The sequence below is a fragment of the Heterodontus francisci genome, chromosome 18, assembly GCF_036365525.1.
Source record: "Heterodontus francisci isolate sHetFra1 chromosome 18, sHetFra1.hap1, whole genome shotgun sequence".
Taxonomy (NCBI): domain Eukaryota; kingdom Metazoa; phylum Chordata; class Chondrichthyes; order Heterodontiformes; family Heterodontidae; genus Heterodontus; species Heterodontus francisci.
In genome coordinates, this window is record NC_090388.1 from 36,532,008 (window position 1) to 36,558,212 (window position 26,205).

Below are 26,205 nucleotides of genomic sequence, written 5' to 3' on the forward strand. Positions count from 1 at the left end.
CATTTGCAAATGTGACTAATTCAGACATAATCGCTACCTCCTGAAAGCTAACTTAAATGCTCAGTAACAATGAATTCCACCCTACGCATACTTTAAACACCTGAAGAACATAATAAACTGCACCCTACAAGATAACTCAGTACTGTGTTAAACATCGAAATGGTGTCAGGCAATACAGCCAAGCGCGTGTTTCATTACAAGACAATGTATTGTACCTCAATTCCATTTACCCACATTTGTTCCATATCCTTTATCAGAATCAGCAGACTGTGAAGCATGTTATTCAAAATTTCATTAGTGTTCAAGTGAGCATCAAGAGCTTTATTAAACTGAAGGAAACATTCAAATTTCTGAGCACAAAGAAGTCTGCTGAATACTTGCGAGACTGAGCCCTGCTTTGCAGAAAATAATCTGTTACTATACTGTTCGTAACAGCTTTTACAAAGGGCATTCAACACAGTGTGAAGACCATGTACCACAGTGGATAAAAGGCTTTAGAACTTCTTCCAAACAAATTCCAGATAACAACTGCATATGCAACAGTGTCTGTTTAATAATAAACATGGGCAAGGCCACAATGGGAGATAAAAACACAGACATGCTAGGAAGTTGGATGTTAATGCAGGCTGGCAAGGACGGTGTGATGGGTAAGCAGGACTAGGATACAAGTGGCAGAGTTTTGAACAAGCTACTGTTTATGGAGGATGAGAGAGTAAGAAAGCAATGGAGTTTTGATGTGACAAGGACATAGCTGAGGATTTCAGCAGCACACAGGCTGAGGCAGGTGATGTTATGGAGACGGAAACAGGTGGTCTTTGTGACAGGGAGGATATTGGGATGGAGACTCAGCTCAGAGTTGAATAGGAGGGGAGGCAGTGGCGTAGTGGTAATGTCACTTGACTAATAATCCAGAGCCCAGGCTAATGCTCTGGGGACATGGGTTCAAATCCCACCACAGCAGATGGTGAAATTTGAATTCAATTAATAAATCTGGAATTAAACACTAGTCTAACGGTGACCATGAAACCGTTGTCAATTGTTGTAAAAACCCTTCTGGTTCACTAATGTCCTTTAGGGAAGGAAATCTGCCGTCCTCACCTGGTCTGCCTACATGTGACTCCAGACCCACAGAAATGTGGTTGATTCTTAAAAATGCCCTCTGAAATGGCCTAGTCAAGGGCAATTAGGGATGGGCAATAAATGCTGGCCTAGTCAGTGATGCCCAAATCCCACAAACGAATAAAAAAAAAAAGGACTCCAAAGTTGCTACCAGCCTGGTTCAATCTGAGGCAGGGACTGGGGAGGGGGGTGGAATCCATGATGGGGATATGGAGTCTATGGCAAGGGGCCAAAGACAACGGCTACAGTCTTCCCAAGCTTTAACTGGCGGAAACTAGATATTGAACAAGCTGTCTGACAAAACAAAGTACTATGTATTTAACACAAGAGATGCATTTACACAGGTGGAGTGATGACATCATTGTGGTACGTCATCTGTGATACACGGCCAACTTTTTACAGATCTAAGGTAAACAGATGATGAGCAGCTTAATTTGTCAGCACCTGAGACTTTTGGAACTATTAAAAATTAAATAGAGTTACTTCCCCCACCCCACATCAGAATTCCATAACTGGGTGAAAGACTTTTAAATACAATTAAATTTAAAGGAACATACAGTTCTCAAAATGTTACCTGACTCCACAGATTCCAGTTTATAAATTCAGTACTAGTGTATAACAAGGCCCTCGATATATTCAAAGTAGCTAAAGCACCTTCGATAGTCAATGAGTTAAACTCCTAAAATATTCTTAAATCCATCGGGCTGTACAATATTACCCTAGCTTGGAATGACCTCCCCTGGGGTAGTAATGAATGCAGCTTCTGATACTTTTAAAACTCAGAGCTCCTCAAAACCCACAATTGGCAATAATTATTGCCCATCAAAAACAAAAATCAGAGAGTTCTTAGTAAAACAAGGATGCACAATTCCATTGTATGTATATAATATAAACATACACACATGTGCACAAACATAATAAATTCATACAGAGCAGCATAGATCACAATAAGACAAGTGGATGTCGATTACGCCATGTAAACAAAATACCTCACTCCAATGCAAAACAAGATACTGCACTGTTCCTCACCCTCTAGCAGGACAGGAATTGATGTCATTGTGAAGCAAAAGGAAATTCTTCAGAATCATTAAATATATGCCACTAAATCCATGCAAAATTGAATGTTAATATATTCGAAACTACCATTTTAAAACAAATGGTCCAAAAGCCTGCCATGAGTGATGGTTAAAGCTAAATATTGCAGAAGAGAAAGTAAGCATCAGGCCTGGCGGAACAACCATAGAAAATTCCAACAACATAGTCCACCCAAGCTATTTTTAGCTCATGTTCTTGAATTCCACCAAGTTACCTCACACACCTGGAAACCATTTAGTTTGTTATTATCAACTATAACAGGCAAAACCTCAGTGTGTTGACTCATTGGGGATTGCAAACTGGTGAATGTACATGCCAATTTTTTTTTATTCATTCATGGGATTTGGGCGTCACTGGCTATGCCAGCATTTATTGCCCATCCCTAATTGCCCTTGAGAAGGTGGTGGTGAGCTGCCTCTTGAACTGCTGCAGTCCATGTAGGGTAGGTACACCCATAGTGCTGTTAGGAAGGGAGTTCCAGCATTTTGACCCAGCAACAGTGAAGGAACGGCAATATAGTTCCAAGTCAGGATGGTGTGTGACTTTGAGGGGAACTTGCAGGTGGTGGTGTTCACATGCATTTGCTGCCCTTGTCCTTCTAGTTGGTAGATGTTGTGGATTTGGAAGGTGCTGTCTAAGGAGCCTTGGTGCGTTGCTGCAGTGCATCTTGCAGACGGTACACACTGCTACCACTGTGTGTCAGTGATGGACGGAGTGAATGTTTGTGGATGGGGTGCTAATCAAGCGGGCTGCTTTGTCCTGGATGGTGTCGAGCTTCTTGAGTGTTGTTGGAGCTGCACCCATCCAGGCAAGTGGAGAGTATTCCATCACATTCCTGACTTGTGCTTGTAGATGATGGACAGGCTTTGGGGAGTCAGGAGGTGAGTTACTCGCCGCAGGATTCCTAGCCTCTGACCTGCTCTTGTAGCCACGATATTTATATGGCTACTCCAGTTCATTTTCTGATCAATGGTAGCCACTAGGATGTTGACAATGGGAGATTCAGCAATGGTAATGCCATTGAATGTCAAGGGGAGATGGTTAGATTCTCTCTTGTTGGAGATGGTCATTGCCTGGCACTTGTGTGGTGCAAATGTTACCTGCCACTTATCAGCCCAAGCCTGGATATTGTCCAAGTCTTGCTGCATTTCTACACGGACTGTTTCAATATCTGAGGAGTCACGAATGGTGCTGAACATTGTGCAATCATCAGCGTACATCCCCACTTCTGACCTTATGATTGAAGGAAGGTCATTGATGAAGCAGCTGAAGATGGTTGGGCCCAGGACACTACCCTGAGGAACTCCTGCAGTGATGTCCTGGAGCTCAGATGATTGACCTCCAGAAACCACAACCATCTTCCTTTGCGCTAGGTATGACTGCAACCAGTGGAGGGTTTTCCCCCGATTCCCATTGACTCCAGTTTTGTTAGGGCTCCTTGATGCCATACTCAGTCAAATGCTGCCTTGATGTCAAGGGTAGTCAATCTCACCTCACCTCTTGAGTTCAGCTCTTTTCTCCATGTTTGATCCAACGCTGTAATGAGGTCAGGAGCTGAGTGGCCCTGGCGGAACCCAAACTGAGCGTCACTGAGCAGGTTATTGCTAAGAAAGTGCCGCTTGATGTTACTGTTGATGACACCTTCCATCACTTTACTGATGATTGAGCATAGACTGATGGGGCGGTAATTGGCCGGGTTGGACTTGTCCTGCTTTTTGTGTACAGGACATACCTGGGCAATTTTCCACATTGCAGGGTAGATGCCAGTGTTGTAGCTGTACTGGAACAGCTTGGCTAGGGGCACGGCAAGTTCTGGAGCACAGACCTTTAGTACTATTGCCGGAATATTGTCAGGACCCATAGCCTTTGCAGTATCCAGTGCCTTCAGTCGTTTCTTGATATCACGTGGAGTGTATCGAATTGGCTGAAGTCTGGCATCTGTGAAGCTGGGGACTTCAGGAGGAGGCCGAGATGGATCATCAACTCGGCACTTCTGGCTGAAGATTACTGCAAATGTTTCAGCCTTAACTTTCACACTGATATGCTGGGCTCCTCCATCATTGAGGATGGGGATATTTGTGGAGCCACCTCCTCCAGTTAGTTAATTGTCCACCACCATTCATGACTGGATGTGGCAGGGCTGCAGAGCTTAGATCTGATCCGTTGGTTATGGGATCGCTTAGCTCTGTCTATTGCATGCTGCTTACACAGTTTGGCACACAGATAATCCTGGGTTTTAGTTTCACCAGGTTGACACCTCATTTTGAGTTATGCCTGGTGCTGCTCCTGGCATGCTCCCCTGCACTCTTCATTGAACCAGGGTTGGTCTCCTGGCTAGATGGTAATGGTAGAGTGGGGGATATGCCGGGCCATGAGGTTACAGATTGTGGTTGAATACAATTCTGCTGCTGCTGCCCCACAGAGCCTCATGGGTGCCCAGCTTTGCATTGCTAGATCTGTTCGAAATCTATCCCATTTAGCGCGGTAGTAGTGCCAAGCAACACAAAGGAGGGTATCCTCAATGTGAAGGTGGGACTTCGTCTCCACAACGACTGTGCGGTGGTCACTCCTACCAATACTGTCATGGACAGATGCATCTGCAGCAGGCAGATTGGTGAGGATGAGGTCAAGTATGTTTTCCCCTCACCACCTGCCGCGTACCCAGTCTAGCAGCTATGTCCTTTAGGACTCAGCCGGCTTGGTCAGTAGTAGTGCTACCAAGCCACTCGGTGATGGACATTGAAGTCCCCCACCCAGAGTACATTCTGTGCCCTTGCCACCCTCAGTGCTTCCTCCCAGTGCTGTTCAACATGGAGGAGTACTGACTCATCAGCTGAAGGAGGGCGGTAGGTGGTAATCAGCAGGAGGCTTCCTTGTCCATGTTTGACCTGATGCCATGAGACTTCATGGGGTCCAGAGTCAACGTTGAGGACTCCCAGGGCAACTCCCTCCCTAATGTGCCGCCACCTCTGCTGGGTCTGTCCTGCCAGTGGGACAGGACATACCCGGAGATGGTGATAGCAGAGTCTGGGACATTGTCTGTCAGGTATGATTCTGTGAGTATGACTGTCAGCCTGTTGCTTGACTAGTCTGTAGGACAGCTCTCCCAACTTTGACACAAGCCCCCAGATGTTAGTAAGGATGACTTTGCAGGGTCGACAGGGCTGGGGTTGCCGTTTCCGGTGCCTAGGTCGATGCCGGGTGGTCCGTCCAGTTTCATTCCTTTTTATTGACGTCGTAGCGGTTAGATACAACTGAGTGGCTTGCTAGGCCATTTCAGAGGGCATGTAAGTGTCACATGTAGGCCAGACCTGGTAAGGACAGCAGATTTCCTTCCCGAAAGGACATTAGTGAACCAGAAGGGTTTTATAACAATCGCCAATGGTTTCATGGCCATCATTAGACTAGCTTTTTAATTCCAGATTTATTAATTGAATTCGAATTCCACCTTCTGCTGTGGTGGGATTTGAACCCATGTCCCCAGAGCAATACTCTGGGTCTCTGGGTTACTAGTCCAGTGACAATACGACTACGCCACCGCCTCCCCCCATTCAGGCACCCATTTTGGAATTGATTGTTTTTAAACTTCCAAACTCTGAACTGATGCTTACATAGAAATTGGAGTAGGCCATTCAGCTCCTCAAACACATTCCACCATTCAATTAAATGATGACTGATCTGTACCTCAACTCCACTTACCCACATTCGTTCCATATCCTTTGATTCCCTTCACAAAAATATAATAAACTCAGTCTTTAAAATTTCAATTGACCCAGAATCCACCGTCTTTTGGGAGAGGGAGTTTCCGATTTCTACTACCCCATGTGTGTAAACGTGCATCCTGATTTCATTCCTAAATGGCTAGCTCTAATTTTAAGATCATACTCGCTTGTAGTGGATTTCCCCACCAGGGGAAATAGTTTTTCTGTATCAACCCGATCCAATCCCTTAATCGTTTTAAATACCAGCGACCCGGGTTCAATTCTGGGTACTGCCTGTGTGGAGTTTGCAAGTTCTCCCTGTGTCTGCCTGGGTTTCCTCCGGGTGCTCCGGTTTCCTCCCACATGCCAAAGACTTGCAGGTTGACAGGTAAATTGGCCATTATAAATTGCCCCCAGTATAGGTAGGTGGTAGGGAAATATAGGGACAGGTGGGGATGTGGTAGGGATATGGGATTAGTGTAGGATTAGTATAAATGGGTGGTTGATGGTCGGCACAGACTTGGTGGGCCGAAGGGCCTGTTTCAGTGCTGTATCTCTAAATTAAACCTTGATTAGATCATCCTCAAAGGTCTAAACTCAAGGGAATGAAAACCATGGTTCTGAAGCTGTACTCAATTTAACCCTTTAAGCCCTAGTCCCATTCTGGTGAATCCATACTGTACCCAAAGGTCAAAATATCTTTCCTGTGGTTTGATGGCCAAAACTAACGCAGTACTCCAGATAAGGCCTGACCAAGGTTCTGTGAAACTGAAGCATCACTTTCTCGGTAATGTATTCAACCCCCTTGAGATAAACGGCAACATTCATTAGTTTTTTAGATTCTTTTTATACCTGTGCACTAGCTTTGTCATTTGTGTACATGGACACCCAAATCCCTTTGCTTCTGCATAGCTTCCAGTACCTCACCACTAAAAAAGATTCTGATTCCTCTTTCTCAGATCCAAAATAATGCCCTCACACCTCCCCACATTAAACTCCATCTGCCATAGTTTTAACCACTCCCCTAAAATGTCTATGTTCATTCTAGCTTCCTGCTCCCATTCACAAAACTTAACTGTGCCTCTGAACTTAGCATATATGTTGAAGAGCTAAGACCCCAGTACAGATAAATGAAAGCAAAATACTGCAGATGCTGGAAATCTGAAATAAAAACAGGAAGTGCTGGAAATACTCAGCAGGTCAGGCAGCATCTGTGGAGAGAGAAACAGAAACGTTAACTCTGCTTCTCCCACCACAGATGCTGACCATTTCCAGCACTTTCTAGTTTTATCCCAGTACAGATATCCTAGGGAACATCACCTGTAACATCCCATTAGTCTGAGAACAAACCCTTTATCCTTACTCAACAGGTTCGGGGGTGGGGGGAGGGGGGCAGTGGTGAGGAGGATCATTATAAAAAGTAATTTATGAAAGTTAACTGGAATCAAATCCAATGAACATGAGAAATACGTCTATAAACAATTTGCATCTTTCATTTTGAATACACAAACCAAGATTTCAATGAACATAGAGAAAAGCGCAATTCAATTGCTGGGCAATATCTTTTTATATTTCCTGGTCAAATTGTTTCAGTGAGCTACTAGCATCGGGTTGGCAAAGCAGCATTAAATGGAACAACTGCAGGGTTCTTCATCTTTCAAATGCTGCATATAAAAAAAACACAAAGGAATTTATCTGTACCAATTTTTATGTATTATTACAACATCTGGGCATGGTGGATTCTTAGCAACAATGCAAACCATGCTGCACTGTCCAGACAATTGTGCCTCTTCATTTTGGTGTCATGTCATTACCTTGAAGCAGCAATAATTTAAATACAATAAAAAGAAAAATCTGTCTCTTATTAGCCCTTTTACTACTCTATCCTTTCCACGTATTTCACAAGTCAAAGGGAGAGGCAATCTTTTCCACCTCTTCTCCATAACCAGCTGCTAGGAGGTACATGAGAGTAAACCAGAGCGATTCTCTTAATTTTCTCTCCCTCATTGACAAAGTGAAACATCTGAGTTAGATAATCACCCCACAACATACCAGCTGAGATCTAAAAGTTAGCATTTGGCAAAAATTGGAGACTTGAACCACAGGACTATTTGGTAGCACAACACCACCATTACTTCTTCTCAAGCAGAAGTATCTAACTATTTACCACCCTTTCCCCTTCATCACTTCACATCGCAAGCATATATATACAAAGCAGTTGCTGTAATATCCACAACATGCTTTTGATAAAGGACAGTCGATGGTGAAGCAATCATTACAGTTGTTACAAGTAAAAATACCATGATTCTTCCATGACATCTTCTGCATATGACACAATTACATATTTCCATTGAAATATTCTCAGAGTTCCATGCATGACAAATTAAAAAGATGTTTAAGTATTTATTGAAAACACCTGGCAGATGGTACTTTTAGTTTATATGGTTCAGATAATATGTCTTGCATTTTGCATATCACATATATTTTGCATATTGGAAGTTTTCACACTTCCAAGTGTCAAAACCATGAATTTATATCAAAGAAAAATTTCATTTTTTTGTCTTCTGACCCAAACCCAGAAATTTACAAGCAACTGCCAATCTGCATATTTCCGTCACAATAAATCTCTAACTGACCTCGGAATTATAGAAATTAGAGTTTGTAGCTTTAAAAAGGGCAGGTTAGCTTAAACACTGCTCCATCGTAGCAGCAACAAGCTTGCATTTATCGTGTGCAGCAAAGGATTGCAGAGAAAGCAATTCCAAAACACTTCACAGAGGAGAAACAGATACTGACCTGTTATATAACAGCTAAGAGAGATACTTGAATGCATAGTTGAAAAGATATGTTTTAGTGAAGAGAGAAATAACAAAGCAAAGAGAATTAGTGAGGAAATTCCAGAAAGTAGAGCTGAGATGGCTGAAGGTACAGCATTGGGGTGGATTGGGGTGGGGTGATTAGGGAGAGTTGTGAGGGAGATGTACAGGAAGCTGCAATATAGGGTTGGAAGGGGTTGCAGACATGAGGGAGATGAGGCCAGGGAGGGATCTGTAAATGAGGACAAGTATTTTGAATTTAACTCACTGGGGACAAAGAGTCAATGGGGATGAAAAATTAAGTGAGCAGACGGTACTGTGGAGCAACATATAAGCAGCAGAGTTTGATGAATTGGGGTTTGTGTTTGACAAAACATGGGAGGAGAGCCCAGCATAATGCAGTGCCTGTACTATAGAATGCTTCTGTTAAAAAAGTGTATAATTTGACTTTCCATGTATAACTTGCAGGAAATTCACTAATCTCGATAATTAAATGTTTTGTGATTGGTGCGTATCCATGTGGCAACATATCTGTGGGGCATGAGGTACACAAACAGTTTCTTGTAAATGTGAAATTCAGGCCAATCAAAACTTTTACTCTCACAGGCCTCTCTCTTCCTTTCTGCTGTATTCCGAGAGCTACATTTTTTCTTCGGGACTTTTGGTCCTGATGTTCCACAATTCTAACTATGTGAAATCTCAATGGCCCACAGCACCAGTTTATCAAGCTCGCACATAAACACGACCTCAGCAATAATCAGGGTTGCTCAAACATACATGACCTCAAGCCTAATCTGAGAGAGTACATGAACTGTAATCAGAAAGGGAAAAAAACAGTATCAGAGATGAGGAAGTAACGATAAATATGGCTGACAAAATAGAGAGAGAAAAGAACAGAAAGAAAATATGGTGGGGAGAAAAAAATTGATAAGCTTGAGAGAAAAGATGAAACATCTGTGAAAGTGTGTGACTGGGATAAAGATACAATGAGGGGAACAAGGACACAAAGAGGTGTGACAAAAAAGTATAGAAAGGGAGAGAAGAAAAATAACCAGAGATTCCAGTGAATAAGGCCAAACATCAGCTAGAGTATGGATTTTTTAAAAATCTACTCAGAGCAGCCCACCATCACATAAATTAAGCTTCAAAAACAGTATTCTGTCCACACTGACTGAAGAAATTAGCACTCACATCTGCAGAGTAAATTACTTCAGGCCAGATTGCCAAGCCCCTGGGTTTAGTTAGAAAGGTTTAGAGCAGAAATGTGAGAATCAGTGTCCAACCCCCAGAGTGAAAAGGCGCCTTCAGCCCCTCTGGCCATGTGTGGAGAGAGGGTGATTTGTGCTGCTGCTGCTGCTGACTGCAGCCTTTAGGACCCTGCTGAAGAGTTGCATTCTGTGCGCCGTGTCGATTTTTACCACAGATTATGTTTGTGAAATGCAGTGTGTGTGTTTGTTGAAGTTGTGTGTGTTTGTTGGCGGTGATTTCGCGGTTGCATGGCCGGGGTCTGAAGCTGCGCGGATTCAGCGGGCTCCGCTCGCAATTCCCGGCTCCGTCTCTCACCCCCCCTCACACAAAACAACAAAAAAAACTTGCTCAACTTTTCCCAGCGGCGGAACAGCGCCGACCCTCTCCCCCACCCACCCCCGACCCCACACACATCACCTCCCTCACCTGTACTCAGATTGTCGTTGATTTTAAGAGGAACCCGCAGGATGTAAACCAGAAAAAGCATCAGGAAAAACCACAGCGTCCACAAGTAGGTCCAGGACCAGACGATGCAGGATTTCAGCTGCTCCAGGAGGCTGGTGCCCACTTCAGCCATCTTCCAGCTGCTACTCTCAGCTCAGCTCAACTCACAGGCTCCAGTGTATTCTGGGATCAATCCTGCCTCCAGCCCAGTGGCCCAGACCCTGGAGCAACAGCACTGCAAAGAGGGCACGCACACACACACAGAGGAGCCAGGAAAACACTGCAACTGCACCCAGAGACTGTAAAGAAAATCCAGGAAAACACTCCAACTGCACCCAGACACAGACTGCAAAGAGAACCCAGGAAAACAGTGCGACTGCACCCAGACAGAGATTGCAAAGAGAATCTTGGAAAACAGGGCGACTGCATCCAGACAGAGACTGCAAAGAAAATCCCGGAAAACAGTGCAACTGCACGCAGACAGCCTGCAAAGAGAATCCAGGAAAACACTCTAACTGCACCCAGACACAGACTGCAAAGAGAATCTTGGAAAACAGGGCGACTGCACCCAGACACAGACTGCAAAGAGAACCCAGGAAAACAGTGCGACTGCACCCAGACAGAGACTGCAAAGAGAATCCCGGAAAACAGTGCGACTGCACCCAGACAGAGACTGTAAAGAAAATCCCGGAAAACAGTGCAACTGCACGCAGACAGACAGCCTGCAAAGAGAATCCAGGAAAACACTGCAACTGCACCCAGACACAGATACTGCAAAGAGAACCCAGGAAAACAGTGCAAATGCACCCAGACACAGATACTGCAAAGAGAAGCCAGGACAACAGAGAAACAAAGGTTAGAAAACAGCAACAGTACATTTACAGAGACTGCAGTATCAATTACAAGAAAAGATCAAACAGCAAGCACATGTTGAGAGTGAGAAGCAAAACAATGTCAACCTATACAGAGTCAGCAAACCATAAAAGTTACACATAACAGAGAAACCAAACAGCAGCATGAACATAATAGGAGGAGAACTTCCAAACAAGCACCAAGATGTAGCTTGGCTGGTGGTGAGAAGGGCCCTCCTTCATGCACACCCGAAGTCTCGCCCCCTCCGCACAATGCCCCCGCGGTGGCTGTGGTGGGGAAGAGACGGTTGCCCAACTCCTCCTGGAATGTGTCTTTGCAAAGCAGGTGTGGAAAGAGATGCAGTGGTTTTTGTCGAGGTTCATCCCAAGCAGCTCTGTAATACAGGAGTCTGTGCTCTACGGGCTGTTCCCAGGGACGCACACCGAGACAAACATCAACTGCTGCTGGAGGACTATCAATTCGGTGAAAGACGCCCTTTGGTCTGCCCAAAACTTGCTGGTCTTCCAGCGTAAAGAGTTGTCCACGACCGAATGTTGCAGACTGGCACATTCCAAGGTCCAGGCCTACGTGCTGAGGGACGCACTAAAGCTTGGGGCAGCCGCAGCAGAGGCTCAATGGGGAAAGACCACAGTGTAAGGTCCCCCCACCAAGCTGAACTGAGGGGCTGGATCCATGGGAAACCCCTCGAAATGTATCGGGAAAATTTTGTGTGCTGTAAATGTAAAAATGTAATTGGCATGATAATGAAATGGAAGAGTTGTGAGGCAACTCTTGATTGTAGAGAAGGAAACTGATCACCTTTGCACTGTTTGTATTTTTTGACTTTATGCTGTTTGAAACTGTTTGGGAATTTAATTTTTACAGATTTTTATGAATAAAGTATATTATGGAAATTTAAAAAAATAGTTGGAGGAGGAGTAGGCCATATGGCCCCTTGAGCCCACTCCGCCATTCAATAAGATCATGACGGAATTTCTACATCAACTGGACTTCCCCGCCTTCTCCCCGTATCCCTTAATTCCCTTACTGCCCAAAAATCTATCAATTTTGTAATATATTTGGTGCCACTAGCAGAGAAAATGGACACCAAGCATGGCTAGTTCAAGGAAGTGTTTATTTACGTCATCACACATTTTGTCATTAGCAATACATACAAATACATTACACTGCTACCCCTATCAAAAAGTATTTTTCTTTTAGTTTCTCTACAATGAACTAAATCTATAAATCAAGTTTAATAACTGGTTTACAGTCTTTCTGATCTCCTTATGTAGGGTCAGGTTTTGGATTGCTTGATTCAGCATTTAAAGAAGATTTTGTTTCTTTCTCCAAAAAATTGGTCCTTCAGAAACTGAAGTTTGAACTGGTTCAAACTCTGGCATGAGCTCGAGATCAAGCGGATTGTGCTCATATTTTGGTTCAGACCTTGTTGGGATCATGTGATCTACATGGACATTTCTCACTTTTCCATCAATTTCAACCGAGTATCTTTTGTTTCCACACACCTACTACATTTCACACATCCCACTTGTGAGAGGGACACAAATCACGAACATGCTCATAGTACCTGAAACTGCATTCTCTCCTATTTGTGTTATACACTGTTTGGTCTAACAAATTTCACTGCTAAATTTGAATACAGACTCAAATGTGTCCATAACCATCTATTCATCAAAAGCTCAGCAGGTGTATACCCTGTAATAGAGTATGGGGTTGTTCTATACTTCAGCAGGATATTAGCCAACTGCTGTTTCATACTGAAATTTGAACAACCATGCAGCACTTGGATCTTGAGTGTTTCTTTAACACATCTTTCAACTGCTCCATTTGGTGCCAGATAATCAGTCATAGAGTCGTTTACAGCACAGAAGGAGGCCATTTGGCCCATTGAGTCTATGCCAACTCTCCACGGAGCTTTACAGTCTGTCTCATTCCCCGGCTCAATCCCTGTAGCCCTGCAAGTCTATTTCCCTCAGGTAGCCATCCAGCTGCCTCTTGAAATCATTGTCTCCGCTTCCACCACTCTTGGTGGGCAACGAGTTTCAGGTTATTACTACCTGCTGCAAAAAAAGGTGCTTCCTCAAATGCCCCCTGCATCTTTTGCCCAAAACATTCAATCTGTGTGCCCTAGTCCTTGTACCATTTGTTAATGGGCACAGTTTTTCCTTGCCTAACTTATCTAAACCTGTCATAAACTTGCACACTTCTATTAATTCTCCCTCAATCTCCTTTGTTATAAGGAAAACAACCCCAGCTTTTCCGACCTAACCTTGTAACTAAAATCCTCCATCCCTGGAATCATTCTGGTGAATCTCCTCTACACCCTCTCAAGAACCCTCACATCCTTCCTGAAGTGTTATGACCAGAACTGGATGCAGTACTGCAGTTGGGGCCTAACCAGAGCTTTATAAAGGTTTGTTCAGCTTAACTTCCCTGCTTTTGTACTCTGTGCCTCTATTTATGAATCGCATGATCCCATATGCTTTACTAACTACTCTCTCAATATGTCCTGCCACCTTCAAAAATCTATGTACATGCACCCCCCAGGCCCCTCTGTTCCTGCCCACTCTTTAGAACTGTGCCATTAAGTATATATTGCCTCTCCCTATTCCTTCTGCCAAAATGCATCAGCCCATAATTGTCTGTATTAGATTCCATCTGCCACCTCTCTACCCATTTTGCTAGCCTATGTCGTTGCAAGTGATTGATATCATCTTCACTATTTGCCACACCTCCAAGTTTGGTGTTGTCAGCAAATTTTGAGATTCTACACTTTATTCCAAGATCCAAGTCATTTATATATAGCAAAAAAAGCAGCGGTCCCAGCACTGACCCTTGGGGAACACCACTGTCTACCACCCTCCAGTCTGAAAAGCAGCCATTTACTGTTTTCTGTACTTAAGCCAATTTTTTTATCCAAATGGACACTGACCCTCCTATTCCATGAGCTTCAATTTTTTAAGCAGCTTTTTATATGGTACCTTATCAAATGCTTTCTTAAAATCCATATAGGCAACATTCACAGCATTACCTTCATCAACTTTCTTTGTTACTGCAACAAAAAATTCAATTAGATTAGTCAAGCATGATCTGCCTTTTACAAATCCACGCTGAGTATCCTTAATTCACTTAAACCTCTCAAGTGTCGATTGATATTTTCCCTGATTATTGTTTCTAAAACCTTACCCACCACTGATGTTAAACTAACTGGCCAGCTAGGACTGTCCTGACACCCTTCCTTGAATAAGGGTGTTACATTTGCCACTCTCCAATCCTCTGGCACCTCCCCCGTATCCAGAGAAGATTGGAAGATTATGAGCCCTTCTGCTATCTCCATCCCACTTCCTTTAGCAACCTGGGATGCAAGCCATCCGGGCCACGTGACTTATTTACCCTAAGTATAGTCAGCCTTTTTAGTACCTCCTCCCTCTCAAATTTTATCCCATCCATTGCTTCTACTCTCTGCTTCTACCAATACTTTGTCAGCCTCCATTTCCTTGGTGAACACTGATACAAAGTACTCATTAATTATATTAGCCTTGCCTTGCACTTCTAAGCATATGTTACCCTTTCTATCCCTAATAGGCCCCACTCCTCCTCTTACTACACGCTTACTATTTACATGCCGGTAGAAGATCTTTGGGTTCCCTTTTATGTTGATTGCCATTCTATTTTCATATTCTCTCTTTGCCAGTATTATTTTCCTCTTCACCGCCCCTCTCAACGTATTATATATTACCTGGTACTCATTTGATGAATGAGCGTATTGTTACAAACTGTGAGAGCAGGCTAAGGGTTCCCTCGCAGCCTTTGCCTGGTTTAACCGTAACAGGGTTTAATTTTAAAAACACTGTGTTTTTAGCTCCCCCTTCGTGAATCATTGTTCATTGCTCCAATTGTAACGCAAAAAAATCAAACAGGTTTCCTTAGATTTAAACAAGACAGGTAGAAGTTTATTCATCTTAAACTCTAATCTGGTTACCAACTACAAATATGCAACGCGACCACGCTAGCATACATACGTGATAAACACACATGCAGATAGAGACAGAAAAGTAGAAAAGAATAAAGGGGAAAAGTTTGAGGCAATAGATGGATTTCCATTTTACTGTCCTTTGAGTTTGCTGTGAAGTCTTTGGTTGCTAGTTAGACTTGCAATTTCTTGGGGCCCAGTGCAAACTTTAACTTGTTTCAAAGTTGGAGTCTTTTCTGTCTTGAGGTTTACGTGTCTTCCGTGGGTCCGGTTGCATGGGAGAAAGCGAGAGAGACAGCCAGGCGCGAGACTTGCTTGTTTCAGCTTCAGTTTCAAAACTGCCTTCTGAATTCAAACTGTCCTGTGGCTAGTTCAAAAAAACTGGACTAGCCAGTTAGTCATGTGACCAGCTGATTTAGCCAGTCCTGGCTCCGTGGATTGTATCTTCTTAGCAGGGCCTGGAATGCGCTTCCTTGCCTTCAGTGTCTGGAGGTCAAAATTCATTTGAGGTTAGTTGGAGCAGGGAATACTCCTTTGACTCTTCAAGCACTGTCTGTTAGTATGCAAATGTTTTTCCAGCCAAGTGTCTGGTGATTTTTTTTAACAAGCCCTTTCTTCACTCTAGCAACAGTTTAAAATCAATGTTCATATGACAAAATTAATATGCCTCATTCTTGGCAGGTGGGGGTCTGCATGACAGTATGTTTGATACTGTTTTGCTTCATGAAATTTTGTAATGGAGCAGAATGAAATTGAGAGCTGTTATCAGAGACAAGCTCCTCTGGTAGTCCATGACAAGCAAAAGTTGATCATAACTCATATATTGTTTGTTCAGCATTGGTGTTTTGACTCTTGTGCTATACTGTGAGTGGTTATCAATGAGTACTAAGAAATTGCCATTTTCCTACTCACAAAAGTTGACATGAACTCTTTGAAATGGTCGAGTCAACCATGACCACGATTGCAAAGGCATTTAGACGGCTTATTTCTAAAGTTTTGGCAGATAGTACATTTGCTAACCAGTGATTCTAGGCCACTGTCTAGACCAGGCCAATAAACAAAACCTTTTGCTATGGATTTCATACTGACTATTCTTGTGTGTTTAGTATGGAGTTCTGCCAGAATCCTATCTCTCAAAGAACGAGGTACCACCACTCTATGCCCCCACTAAATGCAGCCCTGTTCGTATGACAACTCATTGTGACGATTGTGGAATAGTTTCAGTTCCTCATCTGTACACTGGTCAAATTCTGTCTATCCATTCAATGTTTGTTCACAGACTTTTTCAACACTGAATCTTTGAGTTTCAGCCGCAATTTCAGTTGTAGTGATTGGTCATCATCTACTACTCCTATTGTAAAGATTGCGCCATAACAGCCTGCTTCTTACTCCTCATGTGGCAAATATGACAGGGCATCAGTGATAGAATTCACTTTTGGTCTGCGATATTCAATGTTGTGGTTGTACTGTGAGAGATGTACAGCCACTGCTGCATCCTTGATGCTGCCATTGTCAGTATTGAAGACTTTGGTCCCAGATGAGCTACTAGGAGTTTTTGATCTGTTACTAGTGTGAAGTTTCAACCCAACAAAATCTGGTGAGACTTTCTGATTCCGAAGATGATTCCCAGCACTTCCTTTTCTATCAGTGCATAGTCGCATTCACTCTTGGTCAGGAGACACAACACAAATGGTATAGGCTTCTCTTAACCATCATCCATGACATAACCATCACTGCTCTAACTCCACAGTTTGAAGTATCACATGCTAGCTTCAGGTCACAATTTGTGTTGTAATGAACGACTCATTGGTCAAGCTTCTCTTACATGCATCATAAGCATCTTCTTGTGTTTTAGACCATTCCCATTTCACATCTTCAACAACTCATGTAGTGGAGCCAATACCTTTGCAAGCTCAGGCAGAAATCACAAGTAGTATTGAATCATGCCTAGAAAAGATTTAAGCTCAGACATATCCTTTGGCGTTGGGGCATTGACTATTGCCTCAATCTTCTCTTTCACTGTCTGTAGTCCTTTATCATTGATTGTCAAGCCAAGGTACACTTGCTCCTTTTCAACTTCACATTGTAATCACTGAGCCTTTTTAACACTTCATCCAATGCTTGAAAATTTTCTGCCTCTGCTGCGTTCACGATCAACATGGCATCCCGATTGTATAAGCAAAGTGGTACTCCTTGCAAAATCTTATCCATTGTAACTTGAAAGATTTTTGGATAGGACTTCACATCCTAGGGCAGCTTCATGTTGGCGTATAACCCTTGTGCGTTTATTGTGAGATACTGCTGACTCTCTCGACCAACACTGAGCTAACTTTGTGAATAGCTTGGATCCTGCTAACTCCGAATACAAATCTTGAGCGGTCGGTAGTGGATACTGCTCATCATTCGCTGTTTGGTTGATTGTGACTTTGTAGTCCCTGCATAGTCTTATGGTCTTGTCTGACTTGGGCACCACTACAATTGGGGTTGCCCAATCACGGAGATCAGTTTTCATTAGCCCACCGTTCCTCTCTGCTTCTTCAACCTGAGTTTTGAGAACATAAGGAACCAGCCTAGCCTTGCAATATACTGGTTTTGCATCAGGCTGTGTGCTTTGCATCAGGGTGTGTGCTTTCACACTGATTATGTCTTCATAGCTGTCCTCAAAAATTTTGCTGCAACTATTCAATAGTTGATCAAGCTTCTTAGTCATCTCAACTTGGAAAACATGCTTTGAGTCTAATTTCAGCTTGCAAAGCCAGTCTTTGCCCATTAACATTGGTTTGTTGACATATCCTGCTACAAAAGTAGGTAATTTGAGGGACTTGCCCTTATATTGAACACTGCACTCCATTTGTCTGCACATTTCTAACTACTCACCAGAGTAGTTGCTCTCGGTTAGAGGTACATCACTGAATTTGCCCTCATGTGTGTCTCTACCCATAATGGAGCAATCTATAGCCATATCGATGCACATGTTGACGTACTGTTGATTTACCAACACCTTTGTACATTTGAGTGATTTCTAGTGCCATAAATGCTGTACAGCCCTAGCTCCTCTTCACTTTGGCACTCTGGATTCACCTCAAGATTGTGAACTCTATCCTTGTGACGTCGTCGTTTTTCATTACCACTGGAGTGAGTTCCCATTCCTGCTTTGGCCTTCGTTCAGCAAGCAGTTGCAATATGCTTTTCTTTTGGCAATTAAAGCATTTGGCATTTCTGTACTGATATGCTTGTGTCGTGTGGTTGCTCTTGCAGCGATAACAAGACACTAAACTGCTCTCACCAGCATCTTCTGACTAGATCTCTCCACTTTAGGCTCGGTGGAAGCCTTCTGACTGTGGACAGAAACTGTACTAGTCATTAGCATAGGATGAAATTCCCGAGCATTCTTTGATGCCATCTCCATAGAAAGAATAATCTTAGACACTAGCTCAAATGTAAGATTTTGCATGTTCAATAACTTTGATTGGATACTTTCATCCACCAATCCACACACAAATCTGTCTCGTAATGCATGGTCTAAGAATGTGCCAAAGTTGCAATATAGTGATAAATTCTTCAATGCCACAATGTACTCACCAACTGTTTCATTGTTTTTCTGATTTCTGGTTCCAAATTTGTAGCTTTCCACTATCTTTAGTGGCTTAGGGTTGAAATGTTCCTCCAATTTGGTGATGGTTGTTTTGAATGGCGCATTTTCTACTTTGTTGGCAACAGGAAGGTCTGTTATTGTGCCATACACTTCCAGGCCAATTTCCATTAGCAAAATTGCTTTCTTGCGCTCAAGAATTGCCTTATTCTGAGGCTTGACCTCTTCACTTTCACCTTCAAGTCCCAAAATATTATCTCTGAAAAAACATGTCCATTCTTTCAATATATGAATTGAATGGTTCTCGTGCCCTCTCATATGTTCCGAGCCTTCCAAGGTATCCTCTTGTCCCTGATGTTAACCAAATCTAAATCACTTAGAGGTGTGACTGCTTCCTGGATCAAAACGTCCAGTTAACTCTCTCCCTCCCTCCTTAATGCATCATAATGCCTGCACCTTGGACTCTAACTCAACAACTTCCTTGAGTTACAGACACTAACTGCAGATGTGATAGCCTGGGATCACACTATAGGCTCCACAAACTCCCACATGCTGCAGATGCAGCACATCTCCAACACTGCCATCTCTATGCAAAGGTGTTTTATATATTTAATTAATTAAACTATGTAATTAAATAACTTGCTTTAATTTTAGTTTTTTTTAATGGAATTAATTTAAATGATTAATTTAATGAAGTATTAGAAATAGATTCCTACTTTCTAGTTTACACCATTCCCCCAGCTTAGACGGCAAAAAAATGTACAAAGTGACTCCTGACAACGCAGTGGCCCGCTGATGTCATCAGAATGCTCCAAGCTGCGCACATGCGCAAACAGTCTCCTGCGCTCTGAGACGCTGCACATGTACAACCTACGACTTTCCAGGGCTAACTGGCTAATGTGCAGGAAAATGCTCCCCCACCCCCCCCCCCATCAGCTACTCACTCCAGGCCGCTCGCTCCTTGCTCCTCTCCCTACCCTCCGGCTGCTTGCTCCCTGTTTCCTCCCACCATCCAGTTCTCTGGCCACTCACTCCCCACTTCCCGCCCATCCCGCTCTCTGGCCTCTCGCTCCCCATTCCCCGCACCCCCCCCCATCCCGCCAGAAGCTAGCTCTAGGCCGCGGGCTGCACTGCTTCCCTCCTCTCGGCCACTTGCTTCTACATTGCCCCGTCACCCCTTGCAGCCCGCCTTGCTTCTTGGGGTGGCGTGGTGAGGAACAATTGAACATTGGAGCGACTGGCCGAGAGGAAGGAAGCGGCGCAGCCCGGAGCCTACAGCTAACGTCTGGAGGGATGAGGGGGAAGTGGGGAGTGAGCAGCCGGAGAGCAGGATGGGGGGAGGGTGGGGGAAGCAGGGAGTGAGCGGCCAGAGAGCAGGATGGCACTGAAACCTCACTGAATTACGGAGGTGTGCAGCACTGTCAGAGGTGCTGTCCTTCTGATGAGACTTTAAACAACGCAACGTTCTCCGAGAATGGAACATGTCCATTGTGTGCTGTCATGGGTTGAGGTTGTTTCTCTGTGATAAATTGAGCAGCGCAATCTTTAATCCTGGCAGCTGCCTGAACATCGCAGACAGTGACATTTCAGAGCAACAGGCTGCATTTGCGCATGTGCTAATACAGCGCCACCTAGTGGTTGTGTTGTCAGCAAACGCAGCCAAAAATGTATTCCTCACCAGCCAGCTGGCCTTTCCTGTCATGTCACCGGGCCCAGGATTTACCCCAGCTGACTGGATGCCACTGGAAAATCTCACAGTTTTTGAAACCTGATTTAGTTACCTTAGTTCTTTATCATTGGTTCTTTTTTTTTAAGAACATTACAGCGCAGTACAGGCCCTTCGGCCCTCGATGTTGCGCCGACCTGTGAAACCATCTGACCTACACTATTCCATTTTCATCCATATGTCTATCCAATGACCACTTAAATGCCCTTAAAGTTGGCGAGTCTACTACTGTTGCAGGCAGGGCGTTCCACGCCCTTACTACTCTCTGTGTAAAGAAACTACCTCTGACATCTGTCCTATATCTATCACCCCTCAACTTAAAGCTATGTCCCCTCGTGTTTGCCATCACCATCCGAGGAAAAAGACTCTCACTATCCACCCTATCTAACCCTCTGATTATCTTATATGTCTCTATTAAGTCACCTCTCCTCCTGCTTCTCTCCAACGAAAACAACCTCAAGTCCCTCAGCCTTTCCTCGTAAGACCTTCCCTCCATACCAGGCAACATCCTAGTAAATCTCCTCTGCACCCTTTCCAAAGCTTCCACATCCTTTCTATAATGTGGTGACCAGAACTGCACGCAATACTCCACGTGCGGCCTCACCAGAGTTTTGTACAGCTGCAGCATGACCTCGTGGCTCCGAAACTCGATCCCCCTACTAATAAAAGCTAACACACCATATGCCTTCTTAACAGCCCTATTAACCTGGGTAGCAACTTTCAGGGATTTATGTACCTGGACACCAGGATCTCTCTGTTCATCTACACTACCAAGAATCTTCCTATTAGCCCAGTACTCTGCATTCCTGTTACTCCTTCCAAAGTGAATCACCTCACACTTTTCCGCATTAAACTCCATTTGCCATCTCTCAGCCCAGCTCTGCAGCCTATCTATGTCCCTCTGTACCCTACAACATCCTTCGGCACTATCCACAACTCCACCGACCTTAGTGTCATCCGCAAATTTACTAACCCACCCTTCTACACCCTCTTCCAGGTCATTTATAAAAATGACAAACAGCAGTGGACCCAAAACAGATCATTGCGGTACACCACTAGTAACTAAACTCCAGGATGAACATTTGCCATCATCCACCACCCTCTGTCTTCTTTCAGCTAGCCAATTTCTGATCCAAAGCTCTAAATCACCTTCAACCCCATACGTCCATATTTTCTGCAATAGCCTACCGTGGGGAACCTTATCAAACGCCTTACTGAAATCCATATACACCACATCCAATGCTTTACCCTCATCCACCTGTTTGGTCACCTTCTCAAAAAACTCAATAAGGTTTGTGAGGCACGACCTACCCTTCACAAAACTGTGCTGACTATCGCTAATGAACTTATTCTTTTCAAGATGATTATAAATCCTATCTCTTATAACCTTTTCCAACATTTTACCCACAACCGAAGTAAGGCTCACAGGTCTATAATTACCAGGGCTGTCTCTACTCCCCTTCTTGAACAAGGGGACAACATTTGCTATCCTCCAGTCTTCCAGCACTATTCCTGTCGACAATGACGACATAAAGATCAAGGACAAAGGCTCTGCAATCTCCTCCCTGGCTTCCCAGAGAATCCTAGGATAAATCCCATCTGGCCCAGGGGACTTATCTATTTTCACACTTTCCAAAATTGCTAACACCTCCTCCTTGTGAACCTCAATCCCATCTAGCCTAGTAGTCTGAATCTCAGTATTCTTCTCGACAACATTTTCTTTCTCTACTGTAAATACTGACGAAAAATATTCATTTAACGCTTCCCCTATCTCCTCTGATTCCACACACAACTTCCCACTACTATCCTTGATTGGCCCTAATCTAACTCTAGTCATTCTTTTATTCCTGATGTACCTATAGAAAGCCTTAGGGTTTTCCTTGATCCTATCCGCCAATGACTTCTCGTGTCCTCTCCTTGCTCTTCTTAGCTCTCCCTTTAGATCCTTCCTGGCTAGCTTGTAACTCTCAAGCGCCCTATCTGAGCCTTCACGTCTCATCCTAACATAAGCCTTCTTCTTCCTCTTGACAAGCACTTCAACTTCTTTAGTAAGGTTCTTACCTTATCTTGATTTATATTTATTGATAGGTAATTAACTTTTAGTCTGTTTTTTATTTATTTGGTCTTAAACACACTAACCTGCATGAAGCACTAAACAAAAAAACTTTGAATACTTATTACCTCAAGCTTCCAGAGATCACTCCAGGTGTTAAAGGCAAAAAAGGAGCACCTCCTTCCCCCTCTTTACTGAATTCCCACTCTCAACAAATTCTCTACTTCCCACTCTGCTCATGATCCACTCCATTAACATTGCAATATATGGTTACACAAGTACATATATACACAGAGGAAGCACAACAATTGTATCCTCCCCCTCCTTCTCCATGTACTTCTCTGAAAAACTGGACTTTGCTAAACACCTCCGTTCAGTCTGCTAACATGACACTGAGTTTTGGTTATTTGCAATTTTAAGTCTCTGTCCCACTCCCACTCTGACCTCAGCCTCTTATAGGAGCAGTAGCTCAACTTTCAATTCAGCATTCTACAACCTTCTGGACTCAACATTGATTTCAATAATTTCAGATCGTAATCATTGTTTCCATTCTTTCAAACAACAATTGCTGGTAACGATTCTGCTGTTGCCATTTACTGCTCCTCCAGACCCATCTTTTGTTTCTTTACTTCTCCCATTACCAGCCCATTTGTCATGCACCATCATCTCTTTTGTCACTTAATCTCTCCTGCTTTCCATCCTATCACAGACCTTCCCCTTTGGTTCTTTCTTCCCCTCCCCGCCTCTGTATTTGCTTAATACCTGTCACATCTCTGACACTTCCCAGTTTTGAAGAAAGATCACCGACCTGAAACATTGGGCTGGATTTTACCTTCGGCGGACAGGATTTCGCCACCGACCTTTAGTTTAGTTTAGAGATACAGCACTGAAACAGGCCCTTCGGCCCACCACGTCTGTGGCGACCATCAACCACCCATTTATACTAATCCTACACTAATCCCATATTCCTACCACATCGTCACCTGTCCCTATATTTCCCTACCATCTACCTATACTAGGGACAATTTATAATGGCCAATTTACCTACCAACCTGCAAGTCTTTTGGCTTGTGGGAGGAAACCGGAGCACCCGGAGAAAATCCATGCAGACACAAGGGGAACTTGCAAACTCCACACAGGCAGTACCCAGAATTGAACACAGGTCGCTGGAGCTGTGAGGCTGCGGTGCTAACCAATGCGCCACTGTGCTGCCCCGTTGGTGGCGAACCCTCTTCCACCTAGCCCGGGGATTCATCCCGCACTTTACGGATCCCCGGACTTTAATTGTTCTGAGGCAGGACTTCCACCCGCCTGAGGGAGGAGGTGCCGCCTCAGTGAGCTGCCGGCCAATCAGCGGGCCAGCAGCTCTTAGTCCCAGCAGCGCCACCGGGAGCAGTGGCCGCTGCTGGGACTGCAGCCCAGCTGACCAGATGGATCCATTAGGGAAGGTAAATTGGGCATGCTTCACCAGGGAGATGGGTCCTTCCCTAGTGAGGCTGCAGTGGTCATTTGGGGGCATCTTGGGTCTCGGAGGTGGACTTGGAGGCGTGGGCGTCCCTCAATCGGGCATCCTGTGCCCGACTTCCATTGCCCCCCCCCCCAAGGCGCGGAAAGGCCCTCTGCTATCGCTGGGTGGCTTTTCACATCCCCAACATGCCCGCTTGCCATGGGTAAAATACCCGTGGCTGCGGGCAAGAGCCCTTATGTGGCCATTAAGTAGCCACTTAAGGGGCTTGATTGGCCTTGGGTGGGTGGGCCGTTCCCCCCCAACACCCGACCGCCGTCAAATCAATGGCAGCGGGGCGGGTAGACCTCCCGGAGCCTCCCGCTCAATTTTGCACTGCCCCCCCCTCCCCCACCATGCCACCATCCAACCCACTGGGGTGGCGTAAAGTTCCGGCCATTAACTCTGTTTCTCTCTCCATGGATGCTGCTTGACCTGCTGATTATTTATGGCATTTTCTATTTGTATTTCAGATTTTTAGCCTCCACAGTATTTTATTTCCACATTATTCATGTTTCTGTCATATATGTACTGTAAATAGTATTTTAGGCAGTATTTTGAAGATTTCTCTAAAAACGTTCCTTGCCATTTTTCAATGTGTCCTGGTGCCTCTCTGCAGTGTTGGATGATACTAATAGAAGGACATCCCATTCATTTGCAATGTCTCAATGGCAAGTTTATCAGAAAATTATCTACAATAAATTACAATAAAATCTGTTCACAATACAAACACACACTAAGACATTGCTTTTGCTACAACATCTGTGAATGAAATTCTCATGAGGAAGATCCCGTTCCTATATGTAGCAACAGACTTGTTGGAAATGGGTTCCAACTCATAATTTGCTGCATTAGAATCTATGGCTCCCAGCAGTTCCAATGTAGGTTCCAGCTGAGCAGGGCTCAACATTTCACCAAGAGATGAAAAAGTCACAGTAACCAGGATTACTCTCCCAGACCTCATAATGATGAGTCCTAGTAGAGGTTTGGGAACAGGGTTCCTCTCTTCTCAAGTTGTTACATACCACTGAGAGGAAGAAAATAGTTCATACTTTTTCATTTTCCACCATAGCTGAATAAAATGTATACATTTTGTTTCTTCAGTCTTGTTGAAGCAGTATGTAAGGAAGCAATTTCCACAGTATTGTTTGTTGAAATGACTGACCACAAACACACCAGCACCACAGTCTTGAGAAAGGTACAGATGATGGATTTTTCCATATTAATCAACCCTCAGGACAAGCTTGATCTTCTTCCACCTATGTTTGTTCAGATGCTGGGTATTATAGTATAGTTACCTCACTGAAACAGTAATCCAGAGGTTTGATTTAATAATCCTGAGAATGTAAGTTCAAATCCCACATGGCAGTTTGAGAATTTGAATTCAGCTTTTATTTTCTAAGTGGTAAAAAAGCTCGAAACAGTGGAGGTCCAAAGAGACTTGGGGTCCAGTTGCATAGATCATTAAAATGTTTTGAACAGATACCGAAAATAATCAAATATGTTAATGGCATGCTAGCCTTTATATCTGCAGGACTAGAATACAAGGAGTAGAAGATCTGCTTCAGCTGTACAAAGCCCTGGTCAGATCACACCTGGAGTACTGTGAGCAGTTCTAGGCATCACACCTTAGGAAGGATATTTTGGCCTTGGAAGGAGTGCAGCGTAGATTTTCCAGAATGATACCTGGACTCCGAGGGTTAAATTACAAGGAGAAAGTACACAAACCAGGATTGTATTTCTTGGAAATTAGAAGGTTAAGGGGTGATTTGATCCAAGTTTTCAAGATATTAAGGGGAACAGATAAAATCGACAGAAACTATTTCTGCTGGTTGGGTAGTATAGGGGAGTGTAGTCTAAAAATTAGAGCTGGACCTTTCAGGAGTGAAATTAAGAAACGCTTCTACATGCAAAGGGTGGTAGACGTTTGGAATTCTCGCCCGTAAATGGTAATTGATGTTAGATCAATCATTAATTTTAAATCTGAGATTGCTAGATTTTTGTTAACGACAGGTATTAAGGGAAATGGGGCAAAGTTGGGTATATGGAGTTAGATCGCAG

At 43.9% G+C, this 26,205-nt stretch overlaps 1 protein-coding gene across 11 annotated transcripts in view; it reads right to left on the reverse strand.

Moving 5' to 3' along the window:
• LOC137379558 (suppressor of tumorigenicity 7 protein homolog) overlaps window positions 1-26,205 on the reverse strand; it is a 231,948-nt gene that overhangs the window by 185,835 nt on the left and 19,908 nt on the right. For 2 of the 11 annotated variants that reach the window (XR_010976858.1, XM_068050553.1), the window contains exon 1: window positions 10,406-10,945. The exons of 1 other annotated variant lie outside the window; for it this stretch is intronic. Coding sequence is in view for 8 of the 10 variants with exons in the window: in XM_068050553.1 (XP_067906654.1) it covers window positions 10,406-10,556 (151 nt within the window). In the remaining 2 variants the exon portion in view is untranslated. Of the gene's footprint in view, window positions 1-10,405; window positions 10,947-26,205 lie in introns of those variants that run through there. 8 more of the 11 variants (XM_068050544.1, XM_068050547.1, XR_010976857.1 and 5 more) reach the window with 7 other exon arrangements.